The sequence below is a fragment of the Lepidothrix coronata genome, unplaced genomic scaffold (genome assembly GCF_001604755.1).
Source record: "Lepidothrix coronata isolate B3197 unplaced genomic scaffold, Lepidothrix_coronata-1.0 Scaffold8, whole genome shotgun sequence".
In the NCBI taxonomy this organism is placed as follows: Eukaryota; Metazoa; Chordata; class Aves; order Passeriformes; family Pipridae; genus Lepidothrix; species Lepidothrix coronata.
In genome coordinates, this window is record NW_016690188.1 from 3,974,692 (window position 1) to 3,995,314 (window position 20,623).

General features: G+C 41.1%; 1 protein-coding gene across 2 annotated transcripts in view; it reads right to left on the bottom strand.

The window, feature by feature from the left end:
- SORCS3 (sortilin related VPS10 domain containing receptor 3) overlaps window positions 1–20,623 on the bottom strand; it is a 296,555-nt gene that overhangs the window by 86,268 nt on the left and 189,664 nt on the right. For both annotated transcript variants that reach the window (XR_001873022.1, XM_017804150.1), the window contains exons 6-7: window positions 11,963–12,027; window positions 5,704–5,822 (exon numbers count right to left, since the gene is read on the bottom strand). Coding sequence is in view for 1 of the 2 variants with exons in the window: in XM_017804150.1 (XP_017659639.1) it covers window positions 5,704–5,822; window positions 11,963–12,027 (184 nt within the window). In the remaining variant the exon portion in view is untranslated. The remainder of the gene's footprint in view (window positions 1–5,703; window positions 5,823–11,962; window positions 12,028–20,623) is intronic.

Consider the following 20,623-nt stretch of genomic DNA (forward strand, 5'->3'; position numbering starts at 1 on the left):
CAATATCAAAGTAGAGCATTTTGACTTAAAGTTTTCACTTTCCACATGTAATTCCTACAATTCCCACAAGAATCACAGGCTGCTTCTACAGTCCTGCACGTGCAAGATGTGAAAAACCACCATCCCCTCTTCCTAAATGTCAACGCCATAGACCCCATCACATTCAGGAGGATTATAAACTACAACCAAGACCTTCTCTCTCTTCTCAGCTTCCCTCACCTCCTTTCTTCCTTCCTCACATCAACCCCAAAACAAAGGGTCATCAACAGAGCAACTTAGCTTTTTAGACATGAAACCATCATATGTCCCAGGACAACCTGACCTGAAGGAATCTGGAGTCAAGAGAAAGCTGTGCAGCTCCTAAGGTTCCCAGGAGACTGAATCACAAATGAATTTACATAGAAAGCAGCCAAGAAAGCTTCCAAGGAGAAGTAGCAGCAGAGGCCAGGTGAGAGACAAGACATTCATGAATTTTAACCTGCAGTTAAACACCTTCTTGAATTATGCCATGGGAATGAAAAGGGGAAGGGGCACCTGTGTTCCACTCTTTAAAGGAAAAGTGATAAGGTACTGCCTCTCAGAATTGCCTCTCTTGTTAATGGTGCAAAGCACTTTCCATTTAAAGTGGAAATGGAGGAGGGTCTGAAGCAAAAGGTCAATCCTTTTCAATCAAAGTTTCAATCAAAGCAAGTATCATTCCTCGTCTTTAGGAGGTAAGATTGGTAGTCAAAGACAGATCTGTGTTCATCTCCAAAGGCATTTGTTTGGTCTGCATCACCCCTAAATTCAAAACAGGTATCAGCTTCTTAGTCTCAGAGGACCAGTAGCTTTTTCACTGCCATAGAAAGTGCTGAAAGTCTGAGCTACAATTCAGATCAACTTCAGCTACACTCTGTTGGGATAGCAGAATCTGCACCATCCCAGAGAAAAATAAAGACATAAAAAACAACTGAGACAGGTATTGATCACCCATCCACACATCTCTGCACTGACTTACAGCCAGCTCAAATCAAAAAGGCCAAAGTTACCCTGAGGGTCTCCAAGTGCTGACAGAGACAGAAGCTTTAGAGAGGAATGGGAATGATGATAACCACGTGCTGAACTAGACGGGTATAATCTCTGGGAGAAAAGCCACACACTGAAGGGTTTATACAACACAACAAGATTAATAGGGGGATGGAAACATATTTATGATACCTACATCTACAGCTGGGGGGGAAAAAAAGTCCTTTATGATCTTGTGAGTACACCCAAAATCTTACCCATTCCATTTCTAAGTCTGTCAGTTCCAATCTCTTAAAGAAATAGTGCCTCTCCCTGTAAACATTGTCTCACATCCTTAGGCCACCAGAGCCATAAAAGCAGTAGTGCCAGCAATCTTCATGTCACACATGCTGAAGAGTTTAATCAGTATTATTGTCCCTCTCCTGATACCTAGGGTGTGAAAATACAGTCCTTACAGGGGTCTTCACCAGTGTGTTGGGAATGTCATCCATCCCTGCTAGCAGCTAGGCTTGTCCAACATGGGATTCCAGCCATCCAGCAGAACCACTGAGCCATTGCACCTGAGTGAGCTTGCACACAGCCTTTGGGTAACTGGGAACAACTACTTTTAACTTAGCAATAATTAGCTTCCTATGGCAGCCATAGGTCTTCCCACATGAATGTTGCTTTCTGTGGAATCCACTGTCCCAGAGCAAAGCTGATTCCCAGTGAATGTGTTGCCTTATTCACACCCTTTGGAATTCTCAGACAACAACAAATAAGTGCCACTGCACTGGGACTTTTTTGGTCACTTTATAAGTGATGATATTTGCTCATGCTTTCTTCCATTTTCAGTGGAAAATTTTCATTTGTTGGCAAGGAAAGATACACAGATAATTCCTGCTCTTCTCTTTAGTCTTTAAAGAACTAAGTAGCACTGATGTTGTTTGTTTACTTACAGGAAAATAAAAAGGTTTTCTCCAAACAATGCTTTCTCTCTCAAAATAAAATTTCCTGAAAATAATCTTCATTTTCATTAAAGCCTATGGCATTTTTTACTCTTATCAGCAACCTGAGCAACTCCATTAGAAACCCTGATACAAGACTTGCTTCCACAGAATTCCCTCTGTGGTTTATTTTTTAACATTTAAATTCTCCAAAGTATCAATATTCTAGATTCATACATAAACCAAGACTATCCCTGATCCCTGTGTTTCATAATGTAGGCTCTGCACATGAGAATCCTGTAGCAGTTCTGGTCATTGTCAGGAAATCAGATCTTTTAGGCAGTTGCAGGTTATGTCTGCACATAAGTTTAGAAAGTGATACTTTCTTAGTAGCAAGTACTCAAAGGTACCAACAAGGAAAGATGTAGTACAGCCATAGAGAATGGCACATTACAGATACGCAGAAAGCATGGGCTTCACTGGTGCACAGACATGTAATTGAACATCACTGATGCTGACCTTAAATGGCAGAGTTGGTCATCAAATTAGCTCCTTTTTGATATAGTAAATAAGTCCAGATATATTCCAAGGTTTTCTCACTAATAAATTACCTGTTTTGCAAGTTGTATGAATTTTAAGTATTAAAAGGAGGGCAGGATTTACTCTTAGTGTAGCAATTTATGCAGCATTATCCAATCCAATCTTAGTGATGTGCTAGGCACTCCTAAATAACTATTGATCAATCAAATAGAAAGTCAATCAATAAATTCTGAGAGAACACCTACTGGTTTATTCATAAGAATTCTTCCTACTCTCTCTTAGTAGCTATTTCTTTCTTCCTTCCACATTACCTTTTACGTCTTTCCTCATGGGCTATGTTATTTAACTCTTTTGCCTGGTAACCAGTCACAGTCTTTTCAAACTCTCTTCATGGACAAGATATTTTCAAGTAGAGAATCATTCTCATTTTCTTTCTTTGTACTGTAATTCTGCAGAATCCTTTCAGAAGTGCTGCACAACAGGAATCATTGATTTATAAAGGCATTTCAACATTTTCTTTTTTCTTCTATTCTATTTTATTCATTATGCACCATTTGCTTTGAGTGCAGTTACACAGGTTAATGCTTCCCAGAAATCTTACACTACAGGCCTGTTCATCAACTTGATTAGAATGGATATTCATGAGTAAATAACTGTATGCAGATAATCTAAAACATTGATATCAATAGCTGGGATTTATCTTCCCTAATTTTAGCTGTCAAATATTTAGGGGTCTTTCCTAAGCTATGCTTAGGTTCCTTCTAATATTAATGAGAAAGACATATTCCAAGAGAGATCTATCTCATCTTGAAATAGGTGAAATGGGAGAAGGTAAATTGCCCCGAAGGTTTTGATCCCTTTAGAGGAAAACTGACTATGGATTTAGACTAAAAATCTGCTGGTTTAATGACAAAATTTAAAAGAAACAAATTCCTCTCTCCACTCCAAGACATTAGTTCTGATTTGTTCCAGCACAGAAAGATCAGAACTCATGCACCAATCCTTTCTGCAGCTATTCAACCTCACTAGGTTCTTAACATTTAATTTGATATTTATTTATTCATCTCTGCCTAGTATTTGAAATTCTAAAGACCTGGCTCCCATACTTCTGTCCAAGATTATCCAGACTGAATGATATGCATGAGACGTTGCACACAGAGTCAATCTGACACATCCCAACTACATCACACAGCTTGTAAGCCTGATACATCCAGGACATATCAGCAATCCTACATATGTACCGAGCAAACACTCTGCATAGTCCATCGACTCTATGCTGGACACAGTGGATTTAACACCCCTTCAGCTCAGAGACGTGTGTGCTATGAATCCGAAGTGTCTGCGTGTTACTTGAGCACCACATGGACTCAGTCCATGCCCAGTTTCTGCAGCCACTTTTGCCAGGCTGCTGGACAGTCAGAAACCCTGCAAGTGTGATACCGAAAAGAGTGAAAGGGTTTGACAACCTGTGAATGGAGAGTCTCCTGCCCAAAGCAGTGAAATGCTCTGTTTGTATATGTAACAGTTTTTAAAGGTGCGGGGATGTAATTTTCAATTCAAACACCCATTAAGCTACAATAAAACATTACTAAAAATAGTCAAGGCACTAGAATACCACATATATACATATATATGTATACACACACATGCATTTTTTTTTAACTTGAGGTAGTTAGCAGCTATTAGCTTGAGCTACTCACTGCTAATTTGAGGCAGAAGAACACACACATACCAGGCCCATATCTGCACTTTGAGATCAAGATTCTAAAGAGAGCAGCCTTGTTTTAACACAGGTGAGAGTTGTGGAATGAGCAACATCTGTAAGGCATCATTGTAGCCTTAAAGAACTGGGTGTTCCACAACACCCTCAGCCACAGACATAAACCGCCAAATTAAGAGTGTGTCTCTAAAATACTTCTTGGAGAGTAGAGCATTTATTCATTGGAAAGCCACTGCCTCTAGTCAAATCATGACTTACTAAGGTTGCGAAACCTGCATTCACAGTGTTTTCTAGCAGCAGGTTTTCCCCATGATACTAAAGGAAGCAGTAGCAGGCTGGGTTTCATGGGGGATTGAGGGGATCTGTGGCTCCCATTGCAGTAGGTCACCTCCAGAGCAGCAGACTCCCCTATTCACAGAAGAAGCCTGCCAATGTTACTCAAGTGCATGCTGTTTTCATACTGCAGTCCTCCCGGGGCATAGAGATCCAGTCCTCCACCTAATCTCAGCACAGAATTATCAGCCTTCCCATTTAAACTCGCATTTATAAGAAAATCTCACAATAAACAGAGCAAAACTTTCTCATAATTTGGATACAGTTAGGAAAAATGTTCCCCCAAGGAAATAAAATAGGAGCTTAATGGAACCCAGTCTTGCCCCAAAAGAGAAGTGTACGTCTTTTTAGTACCACCTGAATCAAGGCTCCACCTCATCTCATTTCGTTCCCACTGCTTCAGCATTGCTGACAAGCAGGTAGCATCATCCTGCCTGTAATCTCTGTGTCTCCTGAGCTTCCTACAATCTGGAATCACTGCAGCCTGGGTCCCAGTTTTCACCCAAATGGTACATCTTCAGGAAGTATTCTTACATCCTCAGACTTCCACAGATACGAAATGGGGAGAGATGGCATAGTTCCATCCACCCTGTGTATTCTCAAAAAATCTCAAAACCAACTAGTTTCTCATTCAATTTATGTCACATTCTCCTCATCTCCAAAATCATCACCAACTAGCTGACAAAATTACAGCCATCTTTCACTTTGAAGTTGCCCTGTAACACCTTTTTTTTTTAATCTTTCTGCTATTTTTCCTCCTACTGCAAATTTTTGTTCACTCCATTAGCATTAGTTGACTGTCAAATCAGCATAAACCTTTCCTGTTGTTAAAATAATCACTCACACCTTTCCTTTGTTCTTCTCTGTCCTCTTCAATTCATCAATAGCTTCCTTGTATTTTACATGTAGCCATAAAAATAGCACGTTAGAGCTTCTGTGAAAACCATGGACCCTTGATGAGCGAACTTTAAAATATTCACCATAAGACAAGTGATGAGCAGAGAGATCAAATGTTTTGCTCCAGACTGCACAGCCAATCTATAGAAGGCAGATATAGACTCCCAGCTCTTATGACTTGTGGTCCCACGTGCTGGTCCTAAGAATATGTTTCCTCTCTTGCACAGAAAAAATACCTTGTGCAGGCAGCATTCATGTCATGTTTGCGTCAAGCCAACATACCTGGATGAAGATATATTCATCCTGAACAACAAGGGAGCTGACATCAATGGAGCGCGAAAATGGCCCACTCCTTTTGGTCTCTGAGCACTCTTGGATCCGACAGGTCAAATAGTGGGTGTCTGTAATGGGAGAATATGTACACATGAGAAAGGCCCAGGTAGGAGCCAGTTGTCTGACAACATCAGCAGCAGCTCAAAAAAAAGGTCTCTGAAGGGAAGCCTAAACCTCATCTCCAACTATATAGATGTTATTCCATGATCTGCCCCCAGCCTTTAGCACAGTAACTGCTCTCTCTTAAGTCAAGAATTCACCACACTTGAACATTCGCCATTCATCCCCATTCTGCAGACTTCAATCTCAGGAGATTGAAGCTCAAACCATAAATGGATGTTACCAACCTTCAGTGCATCAGAAAGCTGATGGTGAGTCTACATGGAGCAGAAGAAGATTTCAGAAACCATTCAGGTAGAATTTACCAGTTTCAATACCCTGCTGGGACTTATATCCCTGTCCTCCCTCTGAAATACCCTGGCCTTGGTGACTGGTTTTAGTTGTGGTAGTAACAAACACACACACACACAGACAGACACATACACACGCACAAAAAGAAACCCAAACCAACACTATTAAGTTTAACTGATTTTGCTGTGAAAATAACAAGCATCTCCCAAAATTAAACCTTTATAGCCAACACAGACTAGGTATGAGAATGCCATGGACATGAAATAGCATGACCGGTTAAGAGTCCTAGCAGTAGTTATATGCACTGCAAGAACCATCAAATGCTTCTGAACAGAAACAAGATGAGAATACCATCATACCAATGGGATTTTGTCAGGCCTTGGCATTGCTTGAGAGAAGGAACTGGACTGGGAGAAGAGCATGAAGATAACAGAAGGCAAAGGCAGACATATAGAAAGTTGCTCAGTGCAAGAAGAGACGTGCTGTTCTCCAGCAAGTTGACAGGGGTTACAGGGAATTAAGCATTATTTCACTCAGGCTAAGAAAGGACCTCATGAAAAGAACAATGAAAGCATTGTGTCTCTGGATGTATGTAGTCTAAATATGCCCTCTCTGCTTTTCAACTGCTCTTCTGAAAACTGCAAATTAGGGAGAAAAAGAAAATACTACTAAGATGACAGCTGCAGTGATAAAAGGGTCATATCTTTTACACTGCAGCACTTCTACAGGCTTCCTAGATTCAAGTGCTTGTTTTCTTTTCTATAAAAGGGTGAGGACAGACCATCAACGAAAAAAACAGCACGTTTATAAAGGCTGGGGTGAGCCTGGTGCTGTGATTTTGGTTTACAACAGAACCCTTTAACATGAATCTTGTCAGACAGATCCCAAAATGATAAAACAGAAGTTTAAAAGGACTGTACTTGCCTAGCAAAGCTGTTTACAGGATTCTATGTACCAAAAAACCTGCTACTGTCCTTAGTTTGTGTCCTTCCAGTGACAGCAAAATGGGGTTCAGCGGAAAGTTCTGGGAGGCACGACCCAAATCATAAAACTCACCTAACTGCCTTCCCAGATTCTAAGACTAGATTCACAGACTGATAGTTTACCCTTTCATTGTCTTGTCCCATCAACACTCTTAAGAATGCAAAAAGAATGCAAGTCAGAGGTATTAATAATAAAAATAATAATAAAACAAAAATAAATTGTCTAAAAAGGTCACCAACTACAACCAAGCTTTAACCTAACAAAGGTTCACACCCAACCTCCTAATGGCTGAAGTCCCATGTTTGAAGGCTGCAGATCTGGTTCTGGGTTGAGGCATTGGAGATTCCAGGTTAATAAGAGCTACATGGCTGATTCAGAGCAGTTGCATAGGTCTGATGCAGTAATGAAATCGTAGTCCCACTGAGAATGCTAAAGCAGCAGAAAATGTTGCTGGTGCCAGCTCAGAGTATCTGGAGATAATTAAAGTGTATGGTGAAAAATATCTGACCCAGAGACAGTGCCAAATAACCGGAGCATCAGAGTTGTATTTTCTCCCAGCATAAAATACCAGCAGCAGTGGAGAGGTCAGACTTTCAGCTGGCATAAATTAAGGTTCTTCATCAACTGACATATATATACACCCTTGGTCCAGAGCTGCTATTTAGTTCCTCAACATGGAATCTAAGGAAATTTTGCAGTGGATAAAAGCAACTTCTCAGAAAACAAGAGGGTCTTATATGCTGCCACGCTACCCAAAGAGATCTACAGACATGGCTTGTTCTTTGAGGTAGCTCTAAAATTAGGTAGAACAAGGAGGAGAGGTCATGAGGCATATTTTTAGAAGCTCATTGCCTCCAGTATATTCTCCCACACAGTAGCCTGGATATTCTTATCCTTCCAAAAAGGGGATAATTTGCTGCTGCTGAGTGACAGAATGGGAAGAGGAATAAAAACCCATCACAAATAAATGCAGATAAATCACAAGTGTTGACATGACAACAAGCTTCCTGCCTATTGGGAAATGTGTCATTTTGAGTGTGTTACACCAGCAATCAAATATACTTGAAGAATGACACCTGATTAATATTCACAAGAAGATGGTGTTAGAGAAGGGGGGTAGTTCACTACCCATTTTCCATTTTGTCTCTTGCTTTATTTATTTATTTTTGTGTATTTTACAACACAAGGTCTATGAAAAAAACAAAACCCCACAGACAAAAAAATTATCTTCAAACCTGCAGTGCTTGCTGCAGCTCAAATCCCAACATCCACACCTCCACACAAACCCTTCCCACAACATTTAGGATTAGGGAATGGCTTTTGCAGATGTGCAGCCATTTTCCAGTTGAGGAGCTTGAACACCCTCCTCATTGCCATTTAACACAGTCTCCCATCTTGAGAATTTGGAGTGTATTTTTACCCTTTTAGAAGTAATAAAACCAAAACAATTTCTTGAAATTTGAAGTGATAAACGGGTGAGATAAGCCAAGCCACTACGTCTCCTCTTTGCCTGCCAGCCATGCCAGCTTTGGCAGGAAGCAGGAGCACAAGAGGCTCTCTCTGGTGAGTACCACCCAAAGATGTGAGACCCGGAAGGGAGGCTGTGAAACAGTCAAACCTGTCACCGTACTGAAGGCTGCAAAGGGGCTGTGTCACAATTACCTGTGTGCAGTTAACTGTGGCTTACAGAGACACAAGACAGAAAGTCCTGCTGCTTCCTAGCAGCATTATAAGGCAGCTGAAAGCAGGGATGGCTGACTAGCATAGCTAACAGGAAGAAGGGCTGCTGATGGTACAAGTTGCACTAGCACACTGGCTCAGCTTCAGTCAGGCCCTGGTGCCAGGCAAGACTTCAAATCAAACACTGCTAGTGAAGGTTTCCATGGGAAGGAGAAAAAACTCACTGGCCTCAACAATTTTGCCCCTGAAGGAAAAGAGTATTTAGAAATGTCGACAGTATTGTAAATTGCTTTCCAGGAATTACTTACCATGTTTTATCTTACTGGTTAGCTTTTTCCCCCCCTCTTTTTCCTTTAACTCAAAGCCTGTTTATTGCACCATATTTGTGAGTGGGGAGATTAGCTCATTGAACATCAGAAAGTTTAATATATCCTTCCCAGGAATGCTGGTGGGTGCTTGGTAAGTGTATTCATAACAGTTCCCTTGCATCTAACCCTGTCCTCGCTGCTGCCTATTACACTCAGGCAGAAGGTACAATGCCCAAGGCTCCTACATGTTTTTATAATTTAAAAATGCAAGCCTTGATTATTATTCTGCTACAATAGCTCTGCCAAGATGTTGGAAAAATGTGAAAAACTTCATCTGCTACAAAATACATGAATAGCTTGAGATAAGATAAGCACTGGAATTATCAGCATCTTACAAATATTTAAGGAGATTAGACACTGGGGAAGATGGTTTTTTCAGAGACACAACCATTCCTAATGACAGGACAGACAAAACCATGGGGCAAGATATTTTGAAGGACAGACACCAAGAGAGATGAACAGGACTTCCACCTCCCAGCTCCACGAGCTTATTGATAGCCCTGACTCATTTACAGATGAATGAGACTCTACCATGCCCCCCAACCTGTTCCAAGTTCCAGTGTCTGAATTGCTATTAGATAGGTTCTTGAATCCCATTACTGCTAAAAGAAAAAAAAATTAAAAATAATAATTTTTTTTAAAAATCAAGTTCAGAAGTCTATTCCTAAACACCATTTCCCTTTCTCCCCATCACTTTTTCTCTTCACATTTTTTTTTAAATAAAAAGAATGGAGAAATACAGAAGAAGAGGAAAGAAAAATACCCCATCTAGAAGAATCATGTATTTTTCAAGTAGCCAGTGACACTGAAGGCATGGATTCTTTTCCCTGAATTGAACTGACCAATGGGAATACTTAAATCCATGTCTGTTAATGCATCAAATAAGTGACTGGGCCATCAGACTGACCTAAGAGGAATTAAAGAAGCCTATCCTTCCTTCTCTACACTATTGAGGAAAACTTTCATCAGAAACTTTCTGATCAAGAGGAAATAACTGCAGGGGCCCATTTTCCACCAGGTGAAAGTGCCTCAGCCATTTCACTGAGCACATGAAAGCCCAATTTGGTTACAGAGCTTACTGGGAGAAAAGTTCAGCTTCCCACTCCTAGGCACACAGAGCTGTACCATTTCACACCAGCTGAGGCTATAGCTGTGAGGCAGTTGCTGCTTTGTAACACAAACTAATATCGTTTCAAGCCTTAAAAACTCTAATTGGAACAACACAGTTCTTTTGTGCTGTGCTTGGCTGGGAGAGGAGTCATTTTGGTGCTGTGCCCCAGTGGTACCTGCCAGCAAGGCCAGCACAGCCTTGCTGTGCCTGCTGGGATGATGGCCTGCAAAGGGGCTGTTTTGCTGACACTACTGGTTAAGTCTGACTTTCAGCGAAACCCTCAACACCATTACCTGCAAACTTCAAAATGCTGCATTTATATATTAAAAAAAGAACAAATAGCAAACCCCTGAGCAAACAAGACCTGAAGGAAGATTGCTGTCTGCAAACTGGGGACAAATCTTTAGAAAAAGCATTTACATCCCTGAGACATCCAATATTCAAATAGCTGGGTGAGAAAGTTTAAACTTAGTTTGAAAACAGACTCCATCAGCAGTTTGTTTTACTTGCTTTTGGCCACTTCTCCCAGCATCCCTGCAGCAGCACACACAGCAGCAAAGGCACTGAAGATGCCTCCCTACCTTGTCCACCCACCTGCCGGCCTGTTTTGCTTTTTCCACATATTCAACAAACAGCTGTCACCTCTGAGCTTTTATTGCCTGGTTATTTATTCAGCTGCCATCACTAAATAGCAGTGGGAGGCCTGTGAGTGATTTTAGGAGATCCACAACCTCAGAGAAGCCACCTTGATAGACAGGAGCTTGTTCACTCAGCATCTGGCCTACGCAGTGCTTGACTAAAACAGGAAATTTTGCAACCAACAAAAATGAGGTTTTTTCTTCCCAGAAATCCTCTAAAACCTCAGTCCTATGCTGCTTTTATGAACTGTACCTGTAGTGAAAAGGGACACTTGTCCCATTGCTCCCATTTACTCCCACTGGAGTAAAGTTCCACACCAGGAGCAGATGCATTACTATGCTGTAGTTCCTGAGAGAAATATCTAAAACACTATCTGTATCTGATACTGTCCTTCCTAACTACATAGGAATCCATTCTACTACAAATGTGACTAGATTCATTTCAGTGAGGGGCTAAGAAATGTTTTTTCTGTTTCCTACTTCAGATCCAGGCATCTTTCATGGCCTTTAATGTTTTAGTATGGAACACCTATCCATACTTTATAAGCAAAACTAAAAAATACTTTCAATACAAGACACAGGGACAAAGCGACATCCTGACGAGAGGATAAGTCTGACTGCAGGCAATTTCTTAAATTTCCAGGTACAATCCAGCTCTTTTGAGCACCTCTGGAAATGCACAAAGGCTGCAGGGCATAGTAGAGGTATCCCATCTCTTTATGGTTCATGTAAACTACATGATACTGAAACAGCTAAATAGGGAACAGAATAGATGGGTCCTTAGCCCAACAGATTGTGCTTTTGCCCACTCCCTCCAAGGACACAAGCCCTGCAGCCAGTGACTTTCCCCAGATGGGCTGAGGATAAGAATATGCCTCACATCAAACCCCCATGACCCACATATTTCCTACCAATTAAAATGTAAATAGGAAGATAAAATAAGTAAAGTGACTTTTCATAACCACTCCATTCTTGGCTCAAAGGCCACATTTTTAGCATTGTCTGCAGACACTCACGTCCATCAGCTGCCCGGGCTTCCATGTGCACAAGGTCAGGTTCTTTATCCAAACCGGTCACTGACCTGGGAGGAGGGAGAAAGACAAAGAAGACAGCCAGTTAGCTGAAAGGCTGCAATCAGACGGAGAGATGGTGAGGGAAAACAAAACCAGGCCAAATCTATCTTGTGACACCTGGTATGTAGGTCTTTACCTTCTACCACAGAATCACAGAACGTTCTGGATTGGGAGAGATCCTCAAGGGTCATAAACTCCGACTCTTAAATTAATTGAATCCACAACCTTGGTGTTAATTAGCACCATGCTTTAACCAAGTGAGCTAGTCTCAGGATCACTACTAACTTGTCTCCTCTGTGTTTCTACTCAGACCACTCTCAGGGGCCCTATAACTTCCCAGATGTGGGTGAGTGATCCTGCCTGTCCCTTGTCTACAAGATCAAGACTAGTATTATCCTTCTTGTGGTGAAAAAGAGAACTGGTTCCAAGACCCAGTAAAATCAGATGAGGGCACAGCAGCCTCACTCTTATAGAAAGCAAATTGGAAGGAGGTTTTATTTGACTGAATAGTGACATGAAAGACCAAGTTTCCTGGTTTGCCCCTGGTTTTCTGGGCAAACTTGCTATTGTTCACCTAAGTTTCCCCTTCTTCAAAAGAAAAACAATGATGCACGTATGGTGAATTTCTGATTTAAAAAAGTGAGAAAGTGTTCATTATTCACCACATGATCCCATGCCACAGTCCTTTATAATCATGAAACAAGGCATGATGAGTTTCTTTAATCTCACTAGTTGAAACTCAAGCACCTCAAGTCAAATCCTCCTGTGCATTGTTATTTACTCCCTAAAAATGTTTTTCCAAGCACATTAAAAAGATACTTCTCTTCCTGGCAGAGGAAAAGTCAAGCTCAGAACAGAAATGTTATTATTAGTGTCCTGGCTGATAAGAATCTCTGGGAGATGAACATTTAGTCCTAGCAATGGCTGGCAGGGGAAAAAAAAATCCATAGATGTCCACGTGATTTATGGAGCTGCTTCTCCTGAGTTAACCAAAGGGTTAGATTAAAAAGGGACAACGACAAAGATCAGTTTCTAATTTGGTGGGAGTTGAATTTGATACAGTAGATTGTAAATAATAGATACTCTCCAAGCTAGCCAACATTCAGAATTCCCTAATGTTCTGAAAACATTTTTTATCACAATCTGTTGCTGCTTCCATCCTTGGGGCATCAACACTAAAAAAAAAAAAAAAAAATAAAAAAAAAAAAAATAAACCAAACAAGAAAAAACCCGAACAAAATACAGATGTTCTGATACATTTTTGGATTCTTATAGCAGCTGAAGCAATGACAAACATACAAATGTGCTGGAGTTCAGCTAAGATCAGCCAGTGCTGCAAATGTCGAAATAACTACAGTATGACCCACTGGGTAGGTGACTGAAACTGGCATCACTTGCTAACTAGAGCACCACATCGACAGTGTGTCCATTCACAACAGCCTGAACTGCAGCCAAAAAATACCAACACAATAAAGCAAAGCAGCACAGGCAGATCTTTCATCATTCCACTCCCGGTGAGAAATAGTCTGCTCCTTAATCGCTACCATCAGTTTCAGGGTGATCCCACAAGGAAGAAAGTACTGTCTGTTATCGGTAAGGATGCCAGAATGGGCCTGAGTTCCTGTGGCCATGTAATTATCAGGGTCAAATCTTCCAAAAATCTGGACACAGTTAAAAGTGACAGTAGGAAAAATAAAAATTCCTTTAAATGTCAGTGAAAAACATTATGGTGTGCAGCAACATTATTTCCGAACATATAGAGAAAGGACACACATCTGTGTAGTGCATAGCAGAAGTTTTCTGTCTTTTACAAATGAGTAGCACTAATTGTTGTAATTTCAGTCATTCAGCAACCTTGACCCTTGTCTATGACATGCCAATAGGGACAGAGGTACATGCCTATCATCCTATCTATCCATCACAACTTTATCAAAGGGAGCAGTAATTCCAGCACTTTGAGGTAAATGTTGGGAACACATTAGGCACCTGCCCTGCAGTCCTTCCCAACAGGTTTCCTACTTCAATCCAGTCTTCCCCCTGGGCCTGCACTCCCCAGGTATCCATCCTTCTGGAAGCCAGACACCAGCTTTCTACCCAGAGACATTTGCTGTGTCCTGACACCACAATGCCAGGCATCCCTGACACCTTCTGGGTCCATCCCTTCTAGAGGAAGGGGACACTGTGTCTCCCCCTGCAGCCATGGGCCAAACCTACTCCTGGCCCAGGTAATAAGATACATCAGTCAGCCACAATACTATTCATTTTAAAATGGACTATAATGAGAAGAACCTAAGTATATCCCAACAAAATCCAGAATACTCATTACAATTGTGCATTTGCATACACAAGCTCTGTGGATCTACTCATAATGCCTATTAAGTGTGCACCAGGGAATGAGAGGAGTCTCCTGAAATGTGTCATTCTAGCTTGAAGTTCCTTTGCAGTGCCATCTACTTGTTTCCTTAATTAGTTTTGACAAGCCTAATGATTCTTTTCATTACAACAATGATGACAAAAAAAGGACTAGCACACAGCACACCCCTAGTACTCCTCTGCTCACCAAATACTGCATTTCAAGTAGAAAAGTTCACAAAGTGATCTTCTGCAACCCAAAAGCAAGACAGGCTCTTGTTATCTGCAGACAGATAACAAGTCTGGAAAGTGATGCATTGGTCATCCTTCCTTTGCTCAAACCAAGTCACTCTCATGTAAAAGACTGATTGCAAAACAGATCCCCAATCAATGCTGTTTCTTCATGTCTCACCTCATGTCTGTTTTCATTGGCATAGCTTTGCTTTGCAGTGCTCTGACTCCTCCTGAATTCAAGTATTTTTAGTAAATGATCATTTTTCTGAAGGAGCTTTACATGAAGAATGCAAAAAAGTCGGCAGTGGAAACAGCAAAATGTGAACACAGGTCCTGAAGTACAGCTGCAAAAACACACACACAGACTGTAAAGCTACTCTTTTATCCCATGTTGTAATTTCTCTAGCATTGAGAACTCACTGCAACAACCTCTCAGGTCTGGCAATACAGCAACAAAACAAGAAGAGACACCTTCACAGCCTTATATTTTCTCACACGTTATCTCTCTGAAGAACATTTGGAGGATGCACTGCTCAATACTATTTAAGCAACTAAAGCAAAACAAGGAGAGATGTCAGCATCCCCTGACTTTCCATTTCCCTAGTGTGTCCTCTATAACCAAGTGAAGCCCACACAGTGGGGGGGCTGGAAAGGGATTTCATGGTATTCTGGCTGACAAACAGCTCTGTTCAGAGGCTTACAAAGACAGGAGTATTTAACAACACTCAGAAGCCTAAGGTAAGCCTGAAAACAGTTTTTCTGGCACATGGTCACTCCTCAGGATCCAGGCACAGCTCAGCTCTGTGTTCTCTATGTACATGAACTCCAGACAGCAAAATCTAAACCAAGGTCCACAAAATACACCCATGTGTGCTGCTTTCTTGGGTTGGCGTGGAGAGGAAAAAAGGCTATCCTTCATGTGAGAAATCATGCTAAATCAACATCCTCCACCATCCCTATTCATTAATCACCCCTTGCATGAGAAAATGCTGAGAGGATGCAGGCACAAGTGACAGGAAAGGTCAGTTTTTCCTGCTAACACGTTCCCCAGCTGCTGCAAAAGCAGTTTTTTTAAATGAAGAGCCTGCAGCCAGAATTGCAGTGGGCACAGGATCATTCGCCAGTTAAGAATTCAAATACCTCTGAATTCCATTAGAAGGAAGCAATTGTTACTTTTCCCCCTATCTCCTGCTGCTGCTTTTCTTTTTTATTCTCTTGGTAGCTCTTGATTTTCACAAGATCTTTCCTCCCTTCTTTTCAGAAGAGAATTGTGTGCTCTTGAAAGTTGAAGGATGGACAGGATCCTGGCAAGATCCTTATCTCTATCCTGAGGGAAGATCATTGTGCTTAGATACACATTTACTAGGCTGCTCTGCTAATATTTCATCTCTGACTGGGAAGAAGAGCAAGGAAGATGGGCATTAGGAAAACACAGCACTCTGCACTGTAACTAGCTATTCCTGAAGCATTTTCATGTAAGATGCTATATACTCCAAAATTAAAAATGTTAACACATGCAAAGAAAGGAAAAAAGAAAAACACAGACTTCCTAGGTTACCTGCCTATTGCACACTTCAGCTCACTTTTTCTATTAACTCTATTGCCTTTCTATGGAATAAACAACTTTTGCATTGTTTTCTACCCATTTTCCAGACATCAGGCATTTAATGGCAAAAGGCAGCATTGAGATTTAGCTACTCTGGCATCTTAGGTCAAAAATGCTGAGCAATTCCAACCACCTGCTATTGATCTTTGCTCCCTAAACCATCAATGGAGAATAAGAGATGCTTTATTCCTTCATCTCCTGGACCCAGTAGTTTGGGAGGTGTGAGTGGGTATCACTGATTGTGAGCAATATTTTTGTTAGGGATTTACAACAAGATTAAAAAAAAGTACGTCCCAGGGTTCAGCCTTTTAAACTTGGCCTGGAATCTGCTGGACTGAGCTTTTTGCCAGGGGTGTACCTAGTTTCTTACCAATCAAGGGGGCATTCACCAGCTTTGAAAACAAAATCAAAACTTTTATACCAAATTGAGACTTTCCCAAGATGCTGACTAGAAAACTCATTTTTGCAGGTTAAGATGTCAGACTGAAGGCAATTGCCAATATTCATGTAAACAGACAGAGGAAACAGATGGAGAGTACTTAGCAGGATGTTGTGCAGTAGATAAGGGCTAGAAATGGGAAAGGAACAAGGCACATTTATTGTGCAATAATATCTAAAGGGGGAAAACCTCATCCTCTTGCTGCAGGCAACTGCTGTCAAATTAGTGGATGTTGCCAATTAGTCTGCTGCAATTTTAATTCTACCCTTCTCCAGAAGTGAATAAATACTTCTGTGTTGTACCAGGCAAACAGTGCATGGGACTTTCACCCAAGCAACACAAGGGCAATGCCTATATGGGCTTGTGGGAGCAGAAAGTAATCCATATAATTCCTGCTCAACAGAGCTGGAGCTTTTCCCACGGTACCATTGCTAAATTACACATACCTTTCAAAGACAGGACAACAGGCTACCTTCTTTATCTGACACTGCATCACATTTGTCCAGGTATCAATGACTGCAGTTAGCTTCCTGTGGTCAAGGGAATTCTGTGTATTCATCTGTTATTTACTGCAGTCAAGTCTAAAATTAGTTCCACCAGACATTAACTCTGGGCACGTAACAACCAACAACACAATCTAAACACATACCAAGCCCACAACACACCATAAACTACCATAGTTAAGAAAAGATACAAATGGTGAACTGCTGTGGGAAGGAATGCATTTATTAAACACATAAATACAGTACTTTCTTTGTGGCTGAACAGGGGGAGACATTGCTGGATGTGTTAGGAAGTGATGAGGTCTCCGAAGAATTATGGACAAAACCTCCTTGCACAGCATATTTCAAATGAAGCTTGCGAAAAAAACTGGGCAGGAAGATACTATAAGAAACTGTCTTTGCCAGGTCCCAGGAGCTTTCTACATCTTCTCCAGCGCTAATTTCCATGATGCTACAATTCTGGACATCGGCAGAAGTAATTGTTGTGAGACTTAGCTTGCAAGATAAGGCAAAAAAATTGCCAAGTGTTTATTCTCAGCTGTCTTTTCGGCAAAGCCAATCCTTTCTAAAAAGATCGCAGTGAATTTTAAGGAGGTGTTCTGCCTCGTATCTCAAAGGAAAAAAAACTTAAAATGTTCATAGCATCTGCATGTGTTTCCATATGTGCATACATGCATCTGCCGACCTGCAGCTCATCCCCACTAATACTGAAAGTCTAAAGCTGTACCTTACCTGTAAACTCAGTGGATTACACGTTCCAGAACTACAAGGTTGCTAAACATAGTTATTTCATGGATACAGAAGGCCAAGAAGAGGAAAGGGGTCTAAATCCATCTTCTCCTTGAGGGCAAAACTGACATTTAGGCTCAACCATATCACCCCCCACCAGAGAATCTATGCAAGACAGCAGGCTCTGCTGCACACAGAAACATTTCTTTCTCTTCACAGTACGTAGAAGATGACTCCTTATATCTCAGAAATTAGCAGAGAATACCTTTAAAGTGTATTTATCAACAGAAAAACTGCTGTTGATTCAGAGTTTTGATTTGCCCTTTATGCTAGCACCAAACCCTAAGAATGTACAAATAATTCTCTCTAGTTCTCATCCAGTTAATAAGTCTTAGTCCTTTTAAAGTCCTTTGGCATTTCTTCCCCAAACTATACTATAAACCCCAATAAATATAACCAAATTTTTGTAAAATTTACTGGAAAAGTGTGTGGGTAGAAGGTTAAAGATCCATATTCACAGCCCTGTCAAGGTTTGAAAGGGCCAGCAGCACAGGCATGTACTGAAGGTGGCATCCTGATTCCCCAGTGGTGCCTGAAATAACTTCATATGGTGACTGAGGCTCCTGCAGGGAGCAGGTCAGCTACCTCAAGCCAGCACTTGTAGTGGGTCACTCCCAGGTGCAGCCACAGTCCTGCTGCTCACTCAGGAACTGAACATGCTGCTCCTGTGCAGCCTGCTGCTCCTGAGTCAACAGGGTACAGCTGATGCAGGCTATATAAAACCAGTCCTGAGGGTTTGTCCTAATTGAATAAGAAGCCTTTTTCTGCCAATTCCTAGCAGCACCAGCATCAGGATATGGTGGAAGTAGTGAAGCATCAGCTCATTGAGTTAAGACACCTCAAAGCTTGAGTGCACAATATACCATCAGCTCTCTATCCCATATGCATCCAACATAGACAGTGATACTTTGGAGAGAGCATTTATAGAGAGGAGAGATGGGATTTACCTGGGATTTAGAAGTCTGCAAAGTGGGCAAGTTTTAAACTTATTCTAACAGAAAGGTTTGATTCTGTTTTGCCTTCTGCAGGAAGGGACAAATTTTTCAGGACACTTTTAATGTTATTTTTAATATTCAAAATGTCAAGTTCTCTTATAAAACAAAAATAAAAGTATACTTTTGAATTTTTGCATTTGGTTAAAATTAATTTAGTGCCTACTATATTATGAAGCCCAGTTAATTAATGTTTTTCCAGTGCTTGGCTACCCTCCTTCGAAAGTCATGTACATGGGGAATTGCTATAGATTATTGCTTTGGTTTCTCATGAAACATGAATCAGGCCTGTTTCAGATCACTTTAGAAAAGCAAAATGCATGCTCAAACAAGCCTTCAGCTCAGTCCAGCTGTCTTGTAGCCAAAAACTTCACTGGGGTTACTCCTTCCCTCCCTCAAAGGAAATGTTTGTAAGACTTGTAAAATCCCTCTGAATTTGTCTCCTAGAAAATGTGTCTTAAACATGACTCATTGAGGAAATGTTTTACACCAAAATAAGGATTCTCAGTTCACTATGAGTTTAATTGCCCTCATTTGTATGAACATTTTCCAGCTGCAAATATGACATGCCTGAAATGCTCAGGCTCAGTGATCCAGCTATTAACAGAATCCTAGGCAGAATACAGCACCTCTGAAAAGCTTCAGAGCATCATTTAATAAATGAATGCAGCAGTAGGTGGATAAAAATAAAACTTAAATTGTCTAAAGAGGGGATGCCAGTATGAAACTTGGCACAGACAATATGTATAGGATTTGCTGATGAGCCCCATATGCCTATGGGCATTGTACATTGAATTAATTAAGGAAGAATGAGTCTCTACATTCCCTGTTGCAGGATATTGTGAAGAATCACCCTGGGATAACATCTAACATTCTGGAAATGAATTTGTGGTTCAGTTCATGCATTTTGGATAAAAACAATGTGGAAAAAATAGATTTCTGTCGCAAACCTTTTGTGACAGTTGTTTCTCTGCGTTTCAAATGCTAACCTGAAGAGAATAAATGGCTTATTTCATTCTCTGACTTTTAATCATCAGCTAGGAAATGAAGAGACAGAGAGAGAGAGGAAAGAAGGAGGATAAGGAGGAGAAAGACAGAGGAGAATAAACTATTCTGGACCAGCAAGCATAAATGCATTGACATGTCTCCTTGCCCCCAAAAAATCACACTCAATTAGCTGTTGAGAGTGAGATGCTCATTTGTCCCAATATCACAAGAGGGAAAGACAAAGAAGCAAGAAACAAAAGGGATTCTGGCAGCAGACAGATATGCAAAGACAGACTCTGTCTGTAGAAACAGCAAATCTGTGTGGCTATGATGGGTAAAGGCAACACTGACGGGAAGTCTGCAGATCACCACGTGTTTGTGACATGCCACGTTTGCATTCAAAACAGAAGCATTTTCACAGGCAGAATGGAGAGATGAATAAAATAGCCACAATTACTTGCAGGTCTTTATCAGTAGAAGAGGGACACTGTAGCAGGAGAGACCAGAGAAACCCATGGATCTTTTGTGGATTCTTTAGCTTCGAGTTAGATGGGTGACCAAACAATAAGGAGACAAGGCTGCCCAGGGAGCTGAGCACTAGACACACTACTAGTTCTTCACAATGGCCCCAAAGCATCCTCACCCTCAAAGCATTGCGCTGTTCAAGTAAGAATGCTCAGGGCAGAATGCTGCAATGGGAGT